General features: G+C 51.2%; 1 protein-coding gene across 1 annotated transcript; it reads left to right on the top strand.

The window, feature by feature from the left end:
- The first annotated feature begins 1,176 nt into the window (after positions 1-1,176).
- Positions 1,177-20,782, top strand: CDK12 (cyclin dependent kinase 12). Its single transcript, XM_039377976.1, has 14 exons — positions 1,177-1,249; positions 2,624-3,548; positions 6,790-6,966; positions 7,925-8,064; positions 8,642-8,812; positions 9,603-9,792; positions 10,277-10,333; positions 10,811-10,912; positions 12,213-12,290; positions 13,017-13,133; positions 13,798-13,929; positions 14,892-15,106; positions 17,159-17,611; positions 19,829-20,782. Exons 1-14 carry the CDS (start codon positions 1,177-1,179, stop codon positions 20,482-20,484), a joined length of 3,486 nt encoding a protein of 1,161 aa, XP_039233910.1. The 3' UTR covers positions 20,485-20,782.
- The last annotated feature ends 2,278 nt before the right edge of the window (positions 20,783-23,060 follow it).

Genomic DNA, 23,060 nt, shown 5'->3' with positions numbered 1-23,060 from the left:
CCGTGGTGAAAGGTCTTTGGGCATTCAAAAAATGAAGAAACAGAGCTTGTTTCCTGAGAAATTCCAGCAGTTGGGCTTCCCAGGTACCACTTTCCACTTTATTCTTGACTTCTGTTGTGGTTTGGAGCAGGTGAAACGTTTTGGTGCCTGCAGGTGTTCCTGGGAAGGTTGTTAGTGGGTGATGTGGGGCTTTGCCACCTGATTGCAGGTTCCCTCTGGAACACCCATTAACCAGGGCCCTGCTCAGCATGAGGAGCCTGGAAGGTTCCAGCATTCCTGTCTCCAAAGGCCATTCCAGTCTGTTGCTTGTGTGAGTTAAATGAATCTCATAATGGTTTTTATTTGGATTTTTAGGTGAGGCATCATCCTGAGCTCTGTGTTCACTCTCAGTCCTCGTGGTTGGTATCTTCCCTTTCTGGTTGCCAGTTCTAGAGGGACAACGAGGTGGTTTTTAATCCCAGGGCATTTTTATCCAGAAGATCTGCATTTGACACTGACTTGCCCCTTATCCATCCTGGATAACCTTGGCAAAGCAAATAAAGTTGGAGTCCTCATTAATACACATTGAAGGGGTAAAAGTACTAATAAGTGGCTGCAGGCAAAGCCACAAAAAATCGTTCCAGAGGATGGAAAGGGTTCTCTTCCAAAAGCAAAACCTCCCTGTGCACCTTGTGTACCTTGTTGCATCTGTTTTGAGATACCCAGTGACAAAAGGCCCCTCAGCAGGTGCTGTGGGTGTTGGGTGTTGGTGCTTTTGGGGCTGCTGATGGTCCAGTGATGGGAGATGAGGCTTGTTGGAGTGGTGTGGAGCTGGGAAAGCAAGAAGGCTTCTGGATGTGGGGCCTTTTTCAGGTCTGACAAAGCAGCTGTAAACACCAGCCTGGAAAATGGGCTTGGAAATAACAGCTCTTTGTGTGATCAGGGTGGGTGATTATTGTTAGTGAAGAGAAAACCTGGGCTGGTGGAAGGTGTCCTTCCTGGGACTGGATGGGCCTGAAGGTCCCTTCCAACCCATTCCATGGATTGGAGTAATTCCTGGGGGTTAATGGTGAGGGAGGGTGGGAAACAAGGAGCAAGGAATGGAGTCTTGCAGCACCTTAAACAGCCCACCCTGGAGGGATTGCAGGAGGGAATGCCAACCCCAAACTGACTGTGGTCCCACAGGGTTCATTAGGAATGTTTTCCTCAGCCCCAGATGTCTTGGAGCGTGGTGAAAAGGCAACTCTGCTCTCCCAGCTCCTGGTGGCAGGTGAGCTGTGTCCCAGATCATCAGTTCCCTAAAAAACCTTGGAAAAAGAGACGATCCCGAGGCAGAGCTCCTGGTGTGTTGAAGAGGCAGAACAGCTGAGTGGCTTTAGATCCCGCTTTTTCCTCCTTGTGGCTGTATGTTCATTTTGTGAGTTTAAAGGTGAGGACCTGCCTGCAGCCCTGGTGCTCTCCTGGGGTTGTAGCAGTGAGAGAGAGGAATGCTGATCCTTGGAGCAGGGAGGGAAGGGAGTTCTGGTGAACCTCCCCCAGTCCCAGCTGCCCATCCTGGCAGGTGTTTGTGGTGACGAGCCAGGAGCTCTGTGTTACCTCAGCTCTCCAGTTTATTTTGCCAGTATTGATTGTCTCGGGATAATATTAATTTGTGTGGCCCTACAAAGAGTTCAGACCTCGTTGTTAGTTGTGTTCTGAGCGTGGTTACAGGCGATCCCGGGCTGCCTGCCTGTGTTTGGACCTGTTTGGGATGAGGTGTGTGTTTTATAGCTATTCTGGGACTGTGTTCTGAGAGAATTCCATGTTTTCCAAATATGCCCTGAGTAATCACGGAGTGTTGTGTCTATCACGGTATTTATAGGGTCTGCTCTCAGAATGTTTGGTTTTCCCCTGCCATTAAACCTTCTGTCTCAACATCCAATCCTAGTTCCTGCTGGAGTGGAGAAAGCGGTTCTGGTTTATCAGGAATTTTGATGTGGACTCTGGAAGTTCTAGTTTCCACTTCCATTTTATTTTTTTTCATCCAGTTTCCCCATCAGTCTCCCCTGAGCTGGTGGTGGCTGCTCTCTCCTGAGCAGGTTCAGCCTGATGGTGTGAGGTGTTCCCTGCCTTGCTTCACTCACAGCACAGGTTTTCTGTGATTGTTCCTTCATAAATACATGACTTAGAGCCCATTTATTGTAGAGGAAGACCAAGACCTCAGAAAAATTGCTGGTTTATTTTTTCATTTCTCCCAAATCACACTGTGCAAATTGGAGTTCTGATGGCAGTAAAAAAACCAGGGGGGGAAATGAGCTTGAAGTGTGTGATTTCCTGAGGCAGATTTGCCTCTTGTTTTATCCACTGTTCCCTTTAAAGTTGTACCAGATTCCTGTGAAAGATTCCCAAACTGCCAGCTCATCCTCTGGACTGAGGTCTCCTGTTGGCTCCGTGATCTCCTCTTTTCCTTGGGGATTGTCCAGCCTTGGTCCTTGGTTTCTGTGTTACCGCTGAGGGTGGTCCTGGCCCAGGAAGGCTGGATGGTGGTGGTGTGAAACCGCTCCTGATTGACTCAATAAACCCCTTTCAGCAGCTTTAATCTCTCCTGACAGGTGTTGAGGACCCTCTGACCTGCCCAAGCCTGGGTCCAGTTGTTGGTGAGTAGCTCAGAGTTTGACAGGAGCTTCCTTTCGTGCCTCTCTCCCCAGGAAGTCCGTGAAGTCCCGGAGCCGCAGCCCTGGATACTCAAGACACTCATCTCACAGCAAAAAGCAGAGGTCTGGGTCCCGCAGCCGCCATTCCAGCATCTCCCCCACGAGGCTCCCGCTGAACTCCAGCCTGGGAGCAGAGCTCAGCAGGAAGAAGAAGGAGCGAGCGGCCGCGGCAGCAGCTGCGGCCAAGGTGGACGGGAAGGAGGCGAAGGGCTCCCCGGTGTTCCTGGCCAGGAAGGAGAACAGCCTGGCCGAGCTGAAGGAGGCCGGGCCGGAGTCTAAAAAGGCCACCAAAATTGTTAAGCTGGAGAAGGCCCCGCCAGACCCAGAGTCAGTGAACTTACTGCACAGCAACGCCGAGCCCAAGGGCCCCGCGGAGCCGGCGAGGGCCCGGCCGGAGGAGAACGCGGAGCGCAAACATCCCGCGCCGGCTCGGGACTCCAAACCCTCGGGAACAAAGGACTCGAAGCCCGGAGCGGCGGTGGAGGACCTGGTATCTCCAAAGGAGACAGACACAGCGGAGAAGGAGATCCCACCCCCCCTGCCCTCAATCAAGTCCCCCCCTCCACCCCTGCCCACCACCACCCCTCCACCTCCGACTCCGCCGCTGCCGCCTTTGCCTCCGTCTCCCGCCGTCCCGCCTTTGCCTCCAGCCCAAGTGACTCCTGTCCAGGCCCCTCCTCCAGCCCCAACGTCTTTGCCATCCTCCTCCCACCCAAGGACGTCTACTCTATCCTCTCAGGTGAACTCCCAGTCCTCTGTGCAGGTGGCTACAAAAACCCAAGTGTCTGTGACGGCTGCTATCCCACACCTGAAAACTTCCACCTTGCCTCCGCTTCCGCTGCCCCCTATTTTAGTTGGGGAAGATGACTTGGATAGGTAAGGTCACAGCAGAGCATCCCCTTTGCATTGAAATAACGAGGGGTTTGAGGGGAGTTTGGCAGCTGGGAGCTTCCCCTGCTGGGTACAACTGTCGCTGGGATAGGTGTGTTATCCCAGGGCCACTCTAGGTGTTGGCCCTGGCAGGTTTCTGTGGAGAGTTTGGTGATCCCACGCAGGTAGTTACCTCTTATCCCTGTGGGAAACAGGAGTTTGGCTGCTGCTTAGTAAAGGTTTCCCCTCTTTGGTCATGTTTACTGCAGGAATGGAACGTGGCTCTGGGATTTTGCACCTCTTTGTGTTGCAGCTGTTTGCACAGACTCACTTTTTAAAATCGCTGGGTTTTTTGTTTAATTCCTCCAAAACTTGTACTTAAGGAACAGGGAAGAGCTTAACACTCCCAATCCAGGGACACAAACCAGAGCTTTTTCTGTTCCCATTTCACCAACCATGCAGGTCGTGCCCATGGGTAAAACCAGCACTGGTTGAACTTAAATATTATCTTAATTATTGAGTCATTATTACAAACCTTTACTGCTTGAGAAGTAGGTATTGCTTAAAAATGAGTGAAACTACACCTACTTCAACTTGATTTCCTGTAATTCCTGATCAAAACATGCAGACTTGGCTCTGTCCAGTTCTGGGCTGGGGGTGGTTGTGGCTTCTGTGATGGACTCGTCTGAAAAACCTCATTGTGGGGCTTTTATTTTTGCTGGGAGGAAAAGGGGAAAGGTGCAGAATAACCAAAATGGAGATGGAAAAGAAGAAACCCAGATATTTATATTTTCTTTCTCTCCTTTCTAGCTGTTGGTGTGTTGTAGTGCTGTTAACTCCAGGTCATAAGTGATATATATTTATTCTTTTTCCTACTTGACTCGCTTAGCCTGTAGTTCCCTAAAAACTTCTGTATATTCCCAGCTTGGTTTTGGGCAGTCAGCTTCTGACTCGATACAAAATCACCCTGTGGTGAAGTGAACTCCTTGTGTTCCATATTCTGATTATTGAATTGATTTTCATGGGTTATCCTGGCATTGATGCCAACCAGGGAAATGTTCTCTCTGCCACCAACCTAAACATGAGGCTCCCATGTGGTTGTTGCCCTCCCTGAGCTGTGTGATGTTGTTCAGCAACTGAGTTTAAATGTCTCTGTGATCAGCCAGAGCTTTGAGCAGATTTTCCCAACCCAAATGCCACTCAGGGCAAATCCTGCTGCTGCATTCCCTCATTTCCAAACCCAGAAGTTGTCCTGCAAATCTCTATTGTGGGTTTTTTTTCAGCCCCTTACACCCAGAGCTCTTTTTTACCACCCAGGTGTGGCTTAGTTTTGTCTTATCCCTGACCTCAGGGCTGGGGGTGATGAGGGGGACGGAGCAAAGCTCAGTAAGTGGCTTTATGTGATTTTTTTCCCAATTAAAGGGTGGGAAATCCTGCTCGTTTTGCTGAGTCTGGTGGCAGTTCCACATGGCCCCAACTGGGCAGAATCTCCCCCTTAACCAACTGCCTTCCTATTTACGGGCAAAACTTTCTGAGCTGGACTTTTTGTTGTCCTTGCTGAGCCTGGGGAATGTTCCAGCCCCGAGCACAGGGTTGGAAAAGGGCTTGGAAGTGTCCAAGCACAAAAAGCACCTCGTTCAATCAGAGGCTCTTTAACCTCTCCAGACTTAGAACCTCCTGCAATGCTTTCAGACCTCGCAGCAAGTCCAGGGGATTCACCAGGAGAGCAGGAAAAGCTGTTTAGGAGGAAGTGGCACAAACTCTGGGTGGGTTTGGTGTCGTGCTCCAAAGGGGCAGAGCTTGTGTAGCTTCCTGGGAACATCTGGCTGAGTGATCACAGCACCAGCCTGGTTACAAGCACAGATCCAGCTGCTGGCAGTGCTGCCTTTTTAGGGTTGGCATCCCTGCTGTTTTAGGGGAGAAGGGAGCTCCAAGGAGTCTTTGTTAGCCTGTCTGTGCTCACCCTTTCTAGTTCCTGTGCTCAGGCAACTCCAAAGGGTCTGTTTGGTTTCCTGGCTCTCAGAGATGTTCTGGGGCAACTGAACTTCCAGTGACCCAGTGCTGGCCTGCAAGTAGGAAACTGAGCACAGATAATGGCAAAAGAATGGGAATTTTTTGGGAGAAGGGGCCTCCTGAAAGGCCAGGCACTGCAGGTTGACCCTGTGGACACACCTTCACCCACCAAGGTCTTGGAAAGAAGTGGCTTTTGAGGGGTGTCTGGAAAAAGGCTGAGCCTTTGAGACGTGGTTTGGTGGTGAATGTGACAGTGTTGATGGTTTGACTTGATCTTAGAGGGCTTTTCCAGTTAAACAATTCCATTATTTCTTATATAGATATTTAAATACTGTTATTCTGCTCCTCAGGAGTTTGCAGTCAATGGGAGCTGAGTTTTAGCCTGTCCAGCTCTCCCACTTCGGGTGTTTCTTGTCTTCCTCCTTCCTTAACTTGGTTTCACAAGAGATTGTCATGCAGATTAGGCAGAGTCTGATAAAATAATTGGGAAAATGACCTACTTCCATCAGTTCATCTGCGCTGAAGTGTCAGAGCTGATGGTGCTGACAAACACCAAACCTGCTCCTGCCCTAAAAACACGCCTGGGAAGGTTGTTTGGATCTCTTCATCTTTTTATGGTGAAGCAGAGAATTCCTGACTGTTCAAACCCAGGAATTCTCCTTGCTGAGGACACGAGAGACAAAGTGGGTTCTTTCTGCTCACGTGACTCTTGCCAATCTAAATCAAACTTCTGATGCCACTGGGAACTGGATTTAAAAAAATCAACTCTTGGTGTCTCAGCAGCATTCAGGAGTTAAAGCCACATTTCAGTCCTTGGTATGAAGTTGAAAGTTGCTCGTGGAGAGAGGTCTAGCTCTGGGTCTGTATTTCTGGCAGGCCTTACCAAGTCATGCATTTAATTTCGTGATGATAAGTGAAGTAAATAGGGGAAGTAAAGGTCAAAGTGGGTTCTCTGATGCTCTGAGCTGTCTTATAGGAAGCTCCAAGTGATTACTGATTTGTGCAGATGGAGCAAGTCCCAGTGCAGAGCTGTGTGTTTATTTAGTGCCGTGTTCAACTCTCCCACTTTTCTCTCCTGTTGCACGGGCACTCGAAATTTTAAAGCTGTTTTATTTTATACTTGGCCGTGCTAATTCTGACACTTCTGGTTGTCAACCAGAGCTATTGTCCTACAGCACCTTTTTCCCCTGTGTTGAGTCTGACTCCTGTGTTGTATTAACTTTCCGGAGTTTAGTCCAAAGGAGATTCTTCCTCCGAAACCTGTGAAGAAGGACAGAGAGCAGAGACCACGCCACTTACTCACGGACCTCCCGCTCCCCCCGGAGCTCCCCGGGGGGGACCCATCTCCTCCCGACTCCCCAGAACCAAAGGCAGCCACACCACCTCAGCAACCCTTCAAAAAGAGACCAAAGTAAGCCTGGCTTTGTGTTTTTTGGGGTTTTTTTTGTGTGTGAGAGCTCTTTATTGAGGGAAGTGAAATGGGGAGGAGACAAGTTCCTATTTCTGTGTTTTCTTGTATAAACACCATTTCCTGTGGGTTGTTTCGTATTTGGACCCTCATTTATTTGAGGATTAGTGGCAGAAGTTGCTGGAGTGTGCCATGTTCGATCTCCAGCCACATCTACCCCAAAAGCTCTTTAATCTTTAATTCAGCTGTGCCCACAGCCCCGAAAAACCTCCTTGTGAGCACCCCTGTGTAAAGCTCGTGGTGACTTTAGGAGTTGATCATTCCAGATAGGAGATGTCCATGTTTTCTTGATGCATTTCATGATTGAAGTGTTGATGATGGAACTGCCCTGGCACAGGTTGCCCAGAGAAGCTGGGGCTGCCCCTGGATCCCTGGAAGTGTCCAAGGCCAGGTTGGACAGGGCTTGGAGCAACCTGGGATACTGGAAAGTGTCCCTGCCCATGGCAGAGGGTGGGACTGGCTGGGCTTTTAAAGGCCCTTTCCAATCCAAACCATTCCACAATTCCACGATTCCATGTTCCAGGCACAGAGAACTTCCCCTGATAACAAAGTTCAAGCAGTTGTTGAGGCAGCAAATTCTCTTAGTGTTCTGTACAGAGCATTACACTGCCTTAGAAATAAAAATCAAATATCTAGCATCTTGTGAAATAGCCCAAACATTAATTTCTGTCCTACTGTAGCATAATAATGCTCTCCAGGATAATATTCCTGCACAGCAGTGCCTGGAGTAGTTGGGATTTTACAGCAGAATTCACCGAACTGTCCCAAACATTCAAATCCTTGGCAGTGCAAAGCCAGCATTGCTGAGCTTTGCCTTTGGGGTTTGGGGGTCAGTTTAGCAGTCAGGCAGGTGGCACTGGGGTGACACTGGGGTGTCTCACAGGCCTGTTCCCTCTCCCAGAATCTGTTGTCCTCGGTATGGGGAGAGGAGACAGACGGAAAGCGACTGGGGGAAGCGCTGTGTGGACAAGTTTGACATCATCGGGATTATCGGAGAGGGGACCTATGGGCAGGTCTACAAAGCCAAGGACAAGGACACAGGTAAGGCTGGAGAGTGGCTCCAGGTGAATTCCACCTTTGGAAGCCCGTGTTGCTGTGGGTGTGCTCAACGGCCATGGTGTGGCTGGTTGGTGACCAGTACCTGTAGAACTAGAAATGGCTCCTGGAATAGGCACTTCCAGAGGGCTGGAAGAACGGGAGCTCTGAAATCCTGAGTTAGTGCCCAGCTTCCCACTCTGCCTGTGAGATCCTGTGCCCTGGGTGTGTGGTTTGACCCCTGGTCTGGTGGTTGTGGCAGCCACAGGTGCCAACTAAACCTCTGCCTTTTAGGTGGGCCCATGTCAGACTTGACTGTAGCAGAGAATGGTGGGAAATTCCAGGGTAAATGTGTGTTCCCCTGTGTGAGTTCCTGCTGGAGCAGCTTAGGAGGAGCACAGGTGTCACCAGTCCAAGCGTGATAACTCCTGGCAGAGCAATTTAACTGAATTTAGGGGGGTAACTAAAGCTGCCTCCGCCGCCCTTGGTGGGTGTTGGTGCTCATGGCTCCTTCCAGCTTCCCTGGAGCCCCCAGGGAGGGCTGGTGAGGAGGGCAGGGTGTGAGCCAGGTGTGCCTTGGCAGGTGAGCTGGTGGCCCTGAAGAAGGTGCGCCTGGACAACGAGAAGGAGGGATTTCCCATCACGGCCATCCGGGAGATCAAAATCCTGCGGCAGCTCATCCACCGCAGCGTCGTCAACATGAAGGAGATCGTCACGGACAAACAAGATGCACTGGATTTCAAGAAGGACAAAGGTACCTGGTTGCTCCAGGTGGGGGTTTTCCAGCAGCCACAGACGTGGTGCAACCCATTGGTTTAGTGCAAAACTCAAAATCTGAACTCTGGAGTGGCTTTGGGTTTTTTTTTTTTGTTTTGTTTTGGTTTTTTGTGTTCCTCCTTTATAAGCAGTTCCAGGGAGTTTGGCAGCTGGGCTCGGCCTTTCCTCAAAGGATAGATCCCAGTTACAGTGAGTTGTTGCACTAGAGGGATGACTTCATTCCTGCAGAGTCACAGATGAACAGGCTTTAACAAAAAAAGGCATTTACAGAGTCACTTCTAACACTGATTAGTGGCAACAAACTTTATCAATAGTGTGAAAAGTCTTGTATCCTCCCTCACCGTGGAAGGAGGGTGTTTTATAATCCCACTGGCTCTTGTTTGGGACCTTCTCTTCCATGAGAGAGAAGGGAGCAACACAAACATGAGTTCAAACCGTGTATAGCAGTGATCTCCTCAACAAACTCTCCTGAAGGGAAATAACCAAAGCAGGTGGGTAAACGTGGCCAGGATTTCAGAGGAATTTATTTGGAGTGCACATTTAATTTCAGATGTCAGCTTGGAGGGGCTACTTAGTTGTTTTGGGGTTGTTTTTTAACCCCTTAGGGAGGGGAAAAAAAAGTCATGTAGGACCTTTAAGCCCTAAACATCCCAAGACTGTTAAAGACAACAGTGCACAGAGAAAACTGTTTTAACAACTGAATCTACTTTCGTTCCTCCTTTTTTTGTGTCTCTGCTCTTCAATCATTTCTTTGTTTCTTATCCCAGGTGCCTTTTACCTTGTGTTTGAGTACATGGACCATGACCTAATGGGGCTGCTAGAATCTGGCTTGGTACATTTCTCAGAGGACCATATCAAGTCTTTCATGAAACAGTTAATGGAGGGTCTGGACTATTGTCACAAAAAGAACTTCCTTCATCGAGACATTAAGTGCTCCAACATCTTACTGAACAACAGGTAACCTGGGGGTGGATCCACCTCTCTCCAAGCTCTTCCCTGTGCTCTCCCTGAGAGGACACATCGTCCTCACCTTGGCTGTGCTCGGGGGCAGGAGGTGTGGGATAATCCTGCCTGTAGTCCCAACCCCATGGCTGGATATCCACCTCAAGAATTCCTCTAGGATATTGGCCCAGTGGGAAGGGTTTGTGGTAGAGATGACACTGAATTATTGCCTTTTTTTTTTTTTTTTTTTTTAACATTTCTTTGAAGCATTAAATCTGATCTGGGAAACTCAGACTGGCATATCCAGCAGTGGTTCCTGCAGACGTGGCTCTGGGAGACCTTTCTGCTCCATGGGGGGTTTCCTTACCCTTGGACTGGGGTTTAACCAGGAGCAGGGCTCTGATCCTGCTGGGTCCCTTCCAGCTCAGTGGGTTCTGTGATTTATCTGCTTGACTCCTGCTGGGATTCAAACCAGGGCCTGTTTTTTTGTCTCTTCCAGTGGGCAAATCAAACTCGCAGATTTTGGACTCGCCCGACTCTACAGCTCGGAGGAGAGGTGAGGAGGGGACAGGGTGGACACAGCTGGGGTGGGCTCCTTTCTCCTGAACATCCACGGGATCCCTGCGCTTGGAAGTCCTGAGAAATGATTCCCAGTGTATCATCCAGCTCCAGCTGTTGGACAGATACGCTCCTGGCAGCCATTAATAACTGCTCATTGTAAAACCAGATGATGAGGAGCCAAAACATCTTTTCTGTTTGCCTTGGAGCTTGTTTGGCTCCCAGATCAGCCACTACTCAGTGATGGCAGCACATTCAGCCTCCTGAGGGGCAGGAATTCAGTCTTGGGTACCTCCAACTGGAGTCCTGAGCCCTGTAAAACCCGTGGTACCTCCTCTTCCCTTAACTCAGGGAAGTGGAGGCCCCTGCAGTGCCCCTGCTGCTGCTGAACTCTGCAGCTGGGCAGTGGAAACAAACGGCTTTGAAGGGTTTTGTGGCTCCTGCCATCAGTTTCTGTTTGTGCTTTGCCTTCCAGCCGGCCCTACACCAACAAAGTGATCACCTTGTGGTACCGACCCCCGGAGCTGCTGCTGGGGGAGGAGCGTTACACCCCTGCCATCGACGTGTGGAGCTGTGGGTGAGTGACCTCGTGGCTCTGGGCAGCACCTCGGGAGCATTTCCCTTGGAATCTGAGCTCGTTCCTGCAGCTGGATCTGTCCCAGCCATGCACAGGGTTCTGAGAAAAAAAAAAAAATTTAAAAATACCATTTTAAATGTAAAACGTTTTATATTCACATTAAAAATATTTAAAGTAGATTTAAATTTATTATTATTATTAATAATAATAAAATTTAAGTGTATACTACTATTATTAATGATATATGTTTGTATTTAAAATACTATATTTAAATTATATATTAAATTGTATATTATATGACTATATTATATTATATAATTATATATTATTTATATAAATTATCTATATTAAATTATATATTATATATTATATGTATATTTTATATGTATATGTATATATAATATAATGTATATTATATATAAAATATATATTTTTATATAATATATATTTATATATTATATATTTATACATAGTATATATTTATATATAGTATATATATTTATATATTGTATATATTTTTATATATAGTATATATTTATATATTATATATTTTTATATATAAAGTATATATTTTTATATGTTATATATATATGTATATATATAATTTCTGGAGGGGGGCTGGATTGCCCAAAATAGGAACACTTCCCATTGGGATATTCACAGCTGAACTTCAGCAGAGCTTAGAACACAAACAGAGGGTTGTGAAAGCCAGCAATTAATCCTGATTCCTGCTGGGAATTCTGGCAGTGAGGTCCAGTTGCTGCTCAGTGTCCTGTGCCATGAGAGGGGTTGTCCCTGTCCCAGCAGCCACAGGTCTGTGTCCCCCTCAGCTGCTCCTGGCACTGATTCCTGGTGGCTTGAGGGATGTCGAGGCCTGAAGGAGCCAGAGCTGTGCCCTCCCTCCTCCTCCTCTTTCCCAGCTGTGTGGCCACACGAGTCCATGTCCCAGGACACCCAGGTTGGGGCAGCTGAGGGTAGTTTGGGGCAGCACAGTGAGGTTTGAAAGCTGAACCTGGAGGAAGCGAGATCCCTGGCTCTTTTTCCTTGTCACATGGACACATCCCCCTTTCCCTGCAAAGAGTTAACACGTCAAGGGCTTCCTGCATTAAGCAGCCCCTTGCAGGGAGGTGATTCCCCAGGAGCCCAGCACGGGGGTTCTGTACACACAGGTCAGTCTGTCAGTGCTCAACTACAAGCCCTGATGCAAATCACCCTCCTCGGGCAAAGCAGAAACCCGGCGCTGTTCAGACGCTCCTCCCAAGGGTTTGCTGTCGTGACCTCTTGCTTTTCCTCTTTCCAGCTGTATCCTCGGGGAACTGTTTACAAAGAAGCCTATTTTTCAAGCCAATCTGGAACTGGCTCAGCTTGAATTAATCAGGTAAAGCGTTGCACATGCATGTCTGTGAGAGGAGGCACTGCAGGAGCTGCTCGTGCACACAGGCCGTGTGTTAGAGGAGCCCTTGTTCTCTCCCCCTGCCTGCAAAAATAGGGCCAGAAATGCCTGGAACTGCAAGTGGGAATAGTCAGGTGTCCACACCCCCATCAGGTGTGTGTGGCTTTTCATTTATGTGCCCGCTGTGAGCTGAGTACAAAAATCATGAACCTAAATTACATCTCACGCTGAAAATTAGAATCACAGACTGGTTTGTGTTGGGAGGGGCCTTAAATCTCATCCAGTCCCACCCCCTGCCACGGGCAGGGACACCTTCCACCAGCCCAGGTTGCTCCAAGCCCCGTCCAGCCTGGCCTTGGACACTTCCAGGGATCCAGGGGCAGCCACAGCTTCTCTGGGCAACCTGTGCCAGGGCCTCCCCACCCGTATAGTAAAGATAATAAAAGTTAGTCAATTCTTAAAATTTAAAGTAAGAAATTTTAAAAATGTTAACATTTACAGTAAGAAAAAGAAAAATTCACTGTGTGGGTGGTTTATGAGCTCAAGCTCAGCATTCCCCTCTTCCTGATACCTCCTTCCTTAACACCCCACCGAGGTGTGCCCAGCCCTTGGTCATTGCTGCAGTGAGTTGCTCAGGAAGGAGCTTTTCTCTGGGGTTGGGGGCTCTTCCCCTGTGTGCCACCTGCCTGACCCTGCTCTCCTGCCTCCCAGCCGGCTCTGTGGGAGCCCCTGCCCAGCTGTGTGGCCAGATGTGATCAAGCTGCCCTACTTCAACACTATGAAGCCCAAGAAGCAATACCGCCGGCGCCTGCGCGAGGAGTTCTCCTTGTGAGTGGCCTGGGGGGGGGGTCATGGCCTCTGTGACTCCCCTCTTCTCCTCTGGATGTGGTTTGTGGAGCTTCTCCCCACCTGGGGAAGGCTGGGATGGGGTCACTGTGCCCTCCCTCAGCACCTGATGTGGCTCAGGTGCCTTCGGAGGGATTCCCTTGGGAGCACCCTTGGCAGTGGGGTATCCTCACGATCTGACGTCAGGGAAATGTTCTCTGGGGGAGAGTCTAATTGTGGGATAACCCTGTGGGATTTGTAACCCAGTTGCTTTTCATAAATGGCAAAAATTAAAGTGAAAATATCGTGGAATATCCTGAGCTGGAAGGGACCCCCAAGGATCATCCAATCCAGCTCCTGGCCCTGCCCAGGACACCCCAACAATCCCCCCACGTCCCCAGAGCATTGTCCAAACACTCCCTCAGCTCTGGCAGCCTTGGGGCCGTGCCCACTGCCCTGGGGAGCCTGTTCAGTGCCAACCACCCTCTGGGGGAAGAACCTTTCCCTGAGATCCACCCTGACCCTCCCTGGCACAGCCCCAGCTGCTGCATCACGAGGAATAAACTTTTCTGTGTGGATTCCTCTCAGGCCTGAGGGGCCTCTCTCTGGAAGTGGCTTCTCCACGTGTTCCCCCTTGACTCCTCTGTGTTTCCCACTCTCTCCCCAGCATTCCCTCGTCTGCTCTGGACCTGCTGGACCACATGCTGACTCTGGACCCTGGCAAACGCTGCACAGCAGAGCAGGCCCTGCACAGTGACTTCCTGAAGGACGTTGACCTCAGCAAAATGGCACCTCCAGAGTAAGTCCCAGCTGCCACAGCCGTGGGCTCTCTGCTGGAGGGGAGGAGACCCTCCCTGCTGGAGGGATTTTTTTCAGTCAAAATTATGATTTCTGGGCTCTTTTTCTCTACTCTGCCCTGGCATTTTGTCTTGTGGTTGAGCAAGTCACTCTTCCTGTGCTGTTAGATTTCTGCCTGATAACAGGCTGGTTTTATAAAGCCCAGTTTAATGCTTGTGAGATGCTCTAAAACTCTGTTGGAAGTTGTGCAAGAGTGGGTTGTAGCACATCCCTGTCTCTGTGCCATGGAGAACCAGTCAGGCCTCATTAAGGCTGTGTGTTAATTGAGTGGAAGAGTTGAGCAGTGTCACACTGTAGCAATTTCCTCCCACTCCAGTCAAGCAGATGATAAAACTCTGGCAGATTTGTGTGCAAGTACAGCCACAAAATTCCTGTTTCCTTCAGAGTTCCTCAAGGCAGGGCCTTCCTTAAATCCCCCAGACCCTCAGAGCTTGGTGGACTTGCCCTCACTGGGGTTTGTGTGAGATCCCAGGCCACTCAGGGATGAGATCCCAGTGCAAATTAAATTATTTCCCTGTAATTAGGCTGCCTTTCCTGTTTCCAGGACTTGCCCCTTCTCGGTTTGGCTGCAGTCAGGGGAACGTAGAATCATGGAATGGGTTGGGTTGGGAGGGAGCTTTAAGTCCATGCAGTTCCAACCCCCTGCCATGGGCAGGGCCACCTTCCACTAGGCCAGGTCCAACCCTGCCCAGCCTGGCCTTGAGCTCTGCCAAGGACAGGAGTTCAAGTGTTCAAACCAGGTCCAACCTGGCCTTGGACGCTCCCAGGGGCGGGGCAGCCGCAGCTTCGCTGGAAGCACATCCCCTGCGCTTCTCTTAGGGCTCTAACAACCTTTCCCTGTGGGTTTTGGGGATTCCCCTGGTTTCCCAGGCGTGTTTCTCACTGCCCAGTGTTGCCTTGCAGCCTCCCCCACTGGCAGGATTGCCACGAGCTGTGGAGCAAGAAGCGCCGGCGGCAGCGGCAGAGCGGGATGGCCGTGGAGGAGCCTCCGGTGGCAAAAGTTTCTCGGAAAGAAACTACCTCTGTTACAAGCACAGACACTGTGAAAAACAACAGCAGTCCTGTGCCCCCCCAGCCTGCCCAGCTCAAAGCAGAGCCTGGGGCTGCAGATGCAGTAGGTCAGTGCCCGCTTTGCTCTGGAAAAGGCTCCCGGTGTGTCCCCTCCCTGGGTGTGGGAGGTTTGTGTCTGGTTTTCGAGCCAGTCTGGTTCTTTCACCTCTGTTTCTGCAGAAAGGGCATTCCAGACTCTTCCTGTCCTCGTTTCTTTTATTCCCTTTTTTTTTTTTCCTCCCCTCTCTCTGCTGTGGAGGCGCAGAGGGTTCTGTCTGGTCTTCAGAAGTCACTGATGAGCCGAGTGTGAATTTGTTCTGAGCTGTGTTATTAGTTCCAAAAGAGGCTGAATGATGAAAGGAGTCACTGAGTCACTTAAGCCAGGGAAGGAACAGATCATAGGCTGGAAGGTGCAGCCACATCCAGGAGCTGAAGTTTGATCTTGTTGATCAAATTATATAAAGATTAGGTGTGGGGTATATGCAAAAATGTACATTATCACACTTAATTGCAGAAAAGGTCGTCAAGACTTGCAGGACCAGAACTTGTGCACTGTGACCAACCCGTGACCAACCTTCCTGTGCCTAGAAAATAGTTGGAGGGGAAGGTATTTTGATTCCTGGGAATGTGGAGTTACACAAAGCTGCCCTGATTGTTCTGTGGAAGCCTTATAAAAACCCAGATATGGGGGCTAAAGCTTCCTTTGTGTCCAGTGCTGTGCTGACAAGTAATGAGGAAGACAGTTCTTGCTCCAGGGAATGCACAATCCATGTGTTCAGTGAAACATGGCAGATGGACAAAAGGTGGTGCTTGGATTAACAAACAGCTGGGAAAGGAGTGTCACGTTCCTCGTCCCCCACCAGCAAGAGGAGCTCCAGTTTAAGCTCCTAAAACCAAACCTTGGCATCCTTATTCCCAAAAAGTTCCAACATCAGTGTCAGTGTGAAGGGGCACCCTTGTCACTTGTCACTCCAGTGGGCTGCAGAGGGAGGTGGTGCCACTCCAGGGATGTATTTTAGGATAACCTGGATCCTTGCAGGTCAGGACAGAGCCCTGAGATCTCAGGCCAGGAATTGCCTTCTGCTTGACCTAATTCCTTCTGCTGTGTCACTGAACACACCCTTCCTGCATCCCAAACTGCAGCTTGGCTCCATCCTGGGAAACCTGCTTCCCAGGGCAGGAGGGGGTGACTGATCCATGGGGACATGGGGAGGGGCTGAGCTGCTGTGATTGCCATGACGTGGGTTTGGGGCTTCCATCCTCATCAACGTGGTATCCTTGGGATGCCCTGGCTTCCCAAACCCAGGAATGGGGAGGTTTGGCTCAGCTGAGCTGGGTTTTGGCAGCAGCCCCATGTGCAGTGGTGTTTGGGAGGTTGGAAGGGCAGTGAGGCAACAGCAGCTCTGGGTGCAGTGTGTGCCCAGCACCACGGGGTGCTGCTGCCGTGCCATGGGAATCCCAGCAGGATATCCTGAAACCCTCCTCCTGGAGCCTCCCTGCCTTGCCCCAGCCTGGGGATGTGAAGAAAGGGATGTTCAGTGCCACAGGGATGTAGAGAAGGGATGTTCCTGGCTGTGGGACACAGAGAAGGGATGTTCAGTGCTGTGGGGTGTGGGGAAGGAGGATTCCTTGCTGTGGGATGCAGATTATGGCTGTGGGATGTGTGGAAGGAGGATTCCTTGCTGTGGGATGTGGATCATGGCTGTGGGATGTGTGGAAGGAGGATTCCTTGCTGTGGGATGTGGATCATGGCTATGGGACGTGGGGAAGGGCTGTGGGATGTGTGGAAGGAGGATTCCTTGCTGTGGGATGTGGGGAAGGGCTGTGGGATGTGGGGAAGGAGGATTCCTTGCTGTGGGATGTGGATCATGGCTGTGGGATGTGGGGAAGGGCTGTGGGATGTGGATCATGGCTGTGGGACATGGGGAAGGGCTGTGGGATGTGTGGAAGGAGGATTCCTTGCTGTGGGATGTGGATCATGGCTGTGGGACGTGGAGAAGGGCTGCTCACTGCTGTGGGACATGGGGAGGGGGTGTCCATTTCCACAAGCAGTGCCAGGACCCCAAAGCCCCCCCTGGCAGTGACGCTCCCCTCTCGTCCCCTCCCGGGGTGTCCCGCAGGCCTCGGGGACATCACGCAGCAGCTGAACCAGAGCGAGCTGGCCGTGCTCCTGAACCTGCTGCAGAGCCAGACCGACCTGAGCGTGCCGCAGATGGCCCAGCTCCTGAACGTGCACTCGAACCCCGAGATGCAGCAGCAGCTGGAGGCCCTCAACCAGTCCATCACGGCGCTGACCGAGGCCACGGCGCAGCACCACGAGCACCACGAGCCCCCGGCGGCGCCGCCAGAGGAAGCCATAGAGGAGCCCCCTCCGGAGGTGCCGGAGGAGCAGCAGACTCCGGACGCAGCCAGCGCTCAGGGAGACATGCAGAACGTGCTGGCGGTTCTGCTGAGTCAGCTCATGAAGAGCCAGGAGCCCGGGATCCCAGCCCTGGAGGAGAGCAATGGGGAGAAGAGCAGCGAGCAGCGGGCGCCCCGGAAAACCCCGACGAGGCACCCGGAGGAGAGCTCAGGTAAATAAATAAAACCTCACGTGTTTGAGGAGTTGGAGCGTCCCAGGGAGCGGGATAGGTCTGGTTTCCAGGAGGAATGAGAGCTTGGAGCGTTGGAGGGAGGGAGGAGGGAAGGGGATGGGTAGAATGTGCTCAGACCTCAGGTTTCAAAGTGCCCCCCTCCCTGCGGTGAGTGCTGGGCTGCTCAGGAGGTTTGAACTGCAAACATTCACTCTAAAATCCTTTAGTGCTCCACTGTGAATGGGTCAGTGAAGATTAATTAAAGGTTTGGGGTTTTGCCTAAAAATGAAAGGGAAGTCTGGAGGGTCGGTTCTTCTCAACCCACCCCCAGCCAGCAGTTGGCACATCCAGGGAGGGGGTTTTTTGCACAGGAATCTCTGTGGGTTTTCCCATCTTATTGATCGCCCCAAGTGTTTTTCACCGTGCCCTTCCTGCCCTCTCGAGAATAAAAACAAATAAATAAACACGCAGAGATGATTTTTAAAGGAACTGAAAAGCTGGTGAGTGCTGAAGGGAGAGGGATAAGTGGCAGTTGTGAGATAAAACCAGGTCAGTTTTGAAGCCCCGAAATCCAGCTTCTCATAGTGAGAGAGCTTAAGAGCAGCAGTTGTGTCGGTGAAGTCTCGGATTTCCTTGCCAAAGGTGAGTGTAAATGATTCTCCATGTCTCTTGTTTCTGTTGATTTTCTGAATTTATTAGCCACAGCCTGTGACGACCTCACCCAGTTGTAGAAGCGCCTCCTGGGTTTGTCTCAGACTCTCCGGGGAGCCTGTTTTGGCCCGATCCCACCTCCTGCAATGTAGCTGAACGTGCTGTGTTCTCGTGCCTTCAACACCCGCCCACCACGAGCCAGTTGTGATCGTGCTTTTTATTTTTTTTTTTAATTTTTTTTTTTTTCTGTTGTTGTTGCCCTAGTCCTGGAAGATAACTAGGTTACTGTAGAGCAGAGGCAATTCCATGCCGTTGTTCTCTGTTGATAACTCTTTTGGAATGAATTGCTGTCCCCAAATCAGCTTGGCTTTACAAATTTACCTGAAGATTGTTTTGTTGGTTTTTTTTTTTTTTTTTTTTTTTTTTTTTTTTTTTTTTTTTTTCTCCTGGATTTCAATACAATCTAGTTTTCAAAGTGGACTGATGGATACGGGTGGAGGGGTGGTCCTGGAAGACTACTGGTTTTCACAATAAAGTTTGACCTTTTTAATAACCAGTTTTGCCAGTGATTTGAGGATGTGATTCCAACAAGGTGTCCGTGGCCTCTGTAATTCCTTCACCTGTGGGTGAGGGGCAGGAGGCAGCTCAGGTGTGTTGCTCCAGAGAGGAGTCAGGGCTGGTTTTGGGAGCGGAGCAGGTCGTGCTCCTTGGGGAGCCTTGTCCTCCCCTCTGTGGTGTCACCTGTGGTGTCACTCACACGTGTGGCACTGCCTCAGGGGAGGGTCAGGGCTCTGCTCCCCTCTCCCACCTCCCAGACAGGCCCATTTGTGCTCCCTCTGCCTCAGGGGCTGTGCCAGAGCAGTGAGAACTGGGGGGGACCGGGGCCTGATGGAGCTTTGTTCTTGCCAGGAGGGGCTTGAAACAAGTCCTGATTGGAAACAAATCCTGATTTTTGGGGGGAAATAAGGGAGAGAGGGGCAGGGGGGAGGAGGAAGCAAAAGGTTTTTCTTATGCTCAGGCCACTCTGTGCAAATATTTGGGGGGTGAGATTGTTTTGGATCTCTTGTGCTGGAAAGGTCGGGAAGCAGGGCTGGGGCTGGTGGGAGGAGACAGGAACGGGGTGTCCTGCTCCCCGTGGGATGCTGTGGGAGCAGTGAGGAGCTGGGCTCTGTGTGGTTGGGCTTGGCTTTGTGTCTGTCTAATCCAACACGTCCTGGCCACGCTCCGGAGCCGGGCGGCTCCGCGTCCCTCCGGCTTTGGGGAGCGCGGGGCTGGTGTGTGGCTCCACATCCACCTTTTTATCCAGGAGCGGGAATTCCCTCCCCGGTGCCCCGGGTGTTTTAGGACAGCTGTTGCCGCGGGGCCTTTTGGGTGACGATGTTAATGAACACGTTGCCCTGATCTCCCACCCAGGAGCCTTAAAACTCTCCCTCCGCCTCTTCCCGGCGCATCCCGGCAGGGATCGGTTTGGTTTGCTTGTGAAATGTCTTTGTGTGTGTGTGTTTGAAACGGTGTTTAAAAGGAGTCACCCTTCCACAGCGTGTCCTCCTGGCATTGTCCCTCCAGAGAAGAGACCCCCCGAGCCCCCCGGACCGCCGCCGCCTCCTCCCGTGCCCGAAGGGGATCTCTCCGGAGCAGCCCAGGAGTTGAATCCGGCCGTGACGGCTGCGCTGCTCCAGCTCCTTTCCCAGCAGGACACGGAGCTGCCCGGCCACGCCACGCAGGAACCCCCGGCCCCGAGGGACTACGGCCGCTCCCACCCCTCCAGGACTTACAGCGCCGACGGCTCCGAGGGGGGATTCGGTGCCAAGGAGCCGAACTCGGGCCAGACGCTTCTAGAACCTTCTGCCCAACCCCTGGGGAAAAGCAGGACCTTCTTGGGCTCCGTGAGCCACCTCGGGGAGACCAGCAACTACCAGGGCACGGGATCGGTGCAGTTCCCAGGGGACCAGGACCTGCGTTTCGCCAGAGTCCCCGTCGGCCTCCACTCGCTCGGGCAATCCTTCGGCAAATCCGAGGGGAGCAACAACGCGCTGGGACACCCCGAGGCCAAAATCCAGAGCTACGGCGAGTTGGGGCCGGGAACGGCCGGTTCCAGCGGGGCAGGGACAGGTCCCAGCTGGGGAGCCCCCACCCAGGCACCGCCTTCCTACGGGAAGGCGTTCCGAGGGCCTGGCAGAGTGCCTCCGAGGGGGGGCCGGGGCCGGGGGGTTCCCTACTGAGCATTCCCGGGCCCCCCTCCCTCCTTGCCCTCTCCTCCTTCAGCCACAGGACTCGGTTTCCTTTTTGGTTCTTTGGCCAGAGCAAGGTCTTGTCCACATTTCAGCTGCTGCAGAGCCCCCCCCGTGCATCCCTCCCTCCTCCCTTCCCTCGGGATGTGCCGCAGGGTCCCACCCGGGCCGGACCCTCCCGCGCTGGGTTAGTGACAAAAACAGTCCCAGGCTGAGCCAGGGGAGGGGAGGGGGGGGGGGATTGATGGAAAAATAGGAATGAGAGGAAGAAGGAAGTGAAATAATAAAAAAAAAGCTGTTTCCCCGTGGTCAGGGAGGGCTGGGGGGAGGCTGCTTCCCAAAGCGATTTATTTTTTGTTTGTTTGTTTATTTTCCCAATTTCCTTAACAAAAAAAAAAAAGGAAAAAACCAAAAGGGGAATATTTTGATGCAGAGGCACCTGGAGGGGTTATCCCAGCGGTGGGGGCCCTGGATGTGACAGTGGTTGTGCTCAATTTATCCAATGTTGTTTTCTTTCCATAAGGCCTCTGGTTTTCCCTCTGCTCCGGGGCCAGATCCTGCCCCCACTGTGACAGCAGCCTTAGTACACTGATTTTTTTGGGAAGGATCTCTGAGGGTTGGATCCCTCCTGCTGTAACTTTGCAGTGGGAATTGTCTTATTTTTCCTGGGGTTTTTTTTTTTGTTGTTTTTTTTTTAAGAGCCGAGGCGAACACCTCCCTGAAAAAAATGGGGATTTCTGTCACTTGTAACTTCCAGAACACTGAAAGAATTAAAAAAAGGAGACAAAAATCTTAACTCCTGGTGGGATTTGCCCCCGGAATCCTGGGCTGGTGCTGCCCACCCTGCCAAGGTTGGTCACGTCTCAGCCCTGTGAGGTTTTTTCCAGGTGTTCCTGTATCATTTCTATCAGCATATTTCTATTTTTGTTGTTGTCAAGGAAGTATTTACGATGAGTTTTCTCCTCCAGCGGACCCTTGCGCTGTTCATTTCAATGAGACTTAAAAAAGAGATGAATAAAACAAAGGTACCTATTTATCAGCTTTTTTTTTTGTTTCTGAGTAGGCCTTTCCTATGGAAAACATTGAATTTTAGAACCGACAGTTCTGGAGTGTTAAAGGAGGAGGGGGGGAACCCGGGGGGGGCCTTGCTACTAACAGGATTTAATTTCTTTTTATACAGAGAGAGAGAAATTTAAATAAATGCACCTCAGTAGGTGATGCTTCTCCACCTGGGGGAATCCTGCCTTACCCAGCTCTGCCGTGGGAGGAAGGAGGGGAGAGAAAAGTCAATAGAAATGGATATATTTTGGTTTTATTTGCCGGGGCTGAGGAGCTGAATCGCTGAATCCCCACTGTCAATCTGTGGGGGATTTTTTTGGTGTTTTTTTTGGTGGTTTTGTTTTTGGTTTTTTTTTTTTAATTGTTAGTTCACCCTGATGTGCAGAGAGGAAAAAAGAGAAGTTCTGTGAGACACACAGTGCACTGAACCCACCAGGCACCTCTCGAGGGGGGGAATTTCCCTGTTTTCCCCTTCCCTGGCTCCTGCCAGCTCTTGGTGCTGTGGAGCTGCTGCTGCTTTTGTTGTTCCTTCCCAATCCCATCCAATTTGGAAGGAAAAGTCGTGTTCCTGTGCCCGAGCCCTCTTGGGGAGTGGAGGCCTATTGTCTTTCCAAATTGGCACATTCCCAGGAAAAGCTGCTGGGAATGAGCCCCCTCCTCGGTGCCAGTGTCATCCTGGCCTTGGGGTCCCAGTTTAGGGCTCACTGGTCCCAGTTCTGGGTGTTTGTGTCAGTTTGGGGTGGTTGGTCCCAGTTTGGGGTGGTCTCTCCCAGCTGGGAGAGCTGTGTCCCCCCTCCCCATGGGGCCACTGCCACTGCTCCCTGTTCCAGCAGGGGCTGGGGGGGCTCCTTTTCCCTGTCCCACCCCCAGCCAGGGACAGACATTCCAGGTGTCTGTTCCCTGCATTTGCCCTCTGTCCCCAGGGGGCTCTGGGCTCCTGCAGGAGCTGGTTCCACCATTCCCTTCTCTGACCCCCCAGGAGGACACACAATTCCAGCTCCACTGGCCTTTCCTAGCTGGTCCCAGCACGAGCCTTTCACTCCCTGCCGGGGCCATGGGAGCAGGGGAGGCTGGGGGTGTCCAGCCTGGCCAGGTCACGGGGGCTGTGGGGCCACTCCTGTCCCCCCACCACCTCTTTTCCTTTTATTTCCCCCCCCTATTTTTAATTTTTACCTTTTTTTTTCTTTTTTCCCCAAACGCTCTGCACAAAGAAGACAAAAAGATTTTCTGGTTTTGGAGGGGGTTTTTTTTGCATTTAAAAGGATTTAAGCCTCGGTGCAGGTTACAGAAATGGGGGGAGGGGGGTGGCAGCTCCCTCCTCCTTCCCCCCATCCCGGTTTTGGGGTCAATCCGACATCTCTCCCACTGTAGCAATTCCCAGCAGAGAAGCCTCTGGTCACACTCTGACTGTACCTCTCCCGAGTTTCCTTTGGAGACCGAGCGCGCCTTTTTTCGGTTGTACCTTTGTCTCTGTACAGATATTTTGTAATATATTAAAGTCTTTTTTC

Source organism: Pipra filicauda, unplaced genomic scaffold, assembly GCF_003945595.2.
Source record: "Pipra filicauda isolate LSUMZ 115617 unplaced genomic scaffold, ASM394559v2 scaffold988_size96839_pilon, whole genome shotgun sequence".
Lineage (NCBI taxonomy): Eukaryota > Metazoa > Chordata > Aves > Passeriformes > Pipridae > Pipra > Pipra filicauda.
Note: the sequence above shows the minus strand (reverse complement) of the source record. Positions and strands in the feature narration are given on the sequence as shown.

Coding starts and splice junctions, on each gene's coding strand:
- CDK12 (XM_039377976.1), top strand. CDS start 1,177: ATGTTTTCCTCAGCCCCAGATGTCTTGGAGCGTGGTGAAAAGGCAACT. Junction 3,549..6,789: donor GGGGAAGATGACTTGGATAG/GTAAGGTCACAG, acceptor TCCGGAGTTTAG/TCCAAAGGAGATTCTTCCTC. Junction 13,930..14,891: donor AGCAAAATGGCACCTCCAGA/GTAAGTCCCAGC, acceptor GTTGCCTTGCAG/CCTCCCCCACTGGCAGGATT.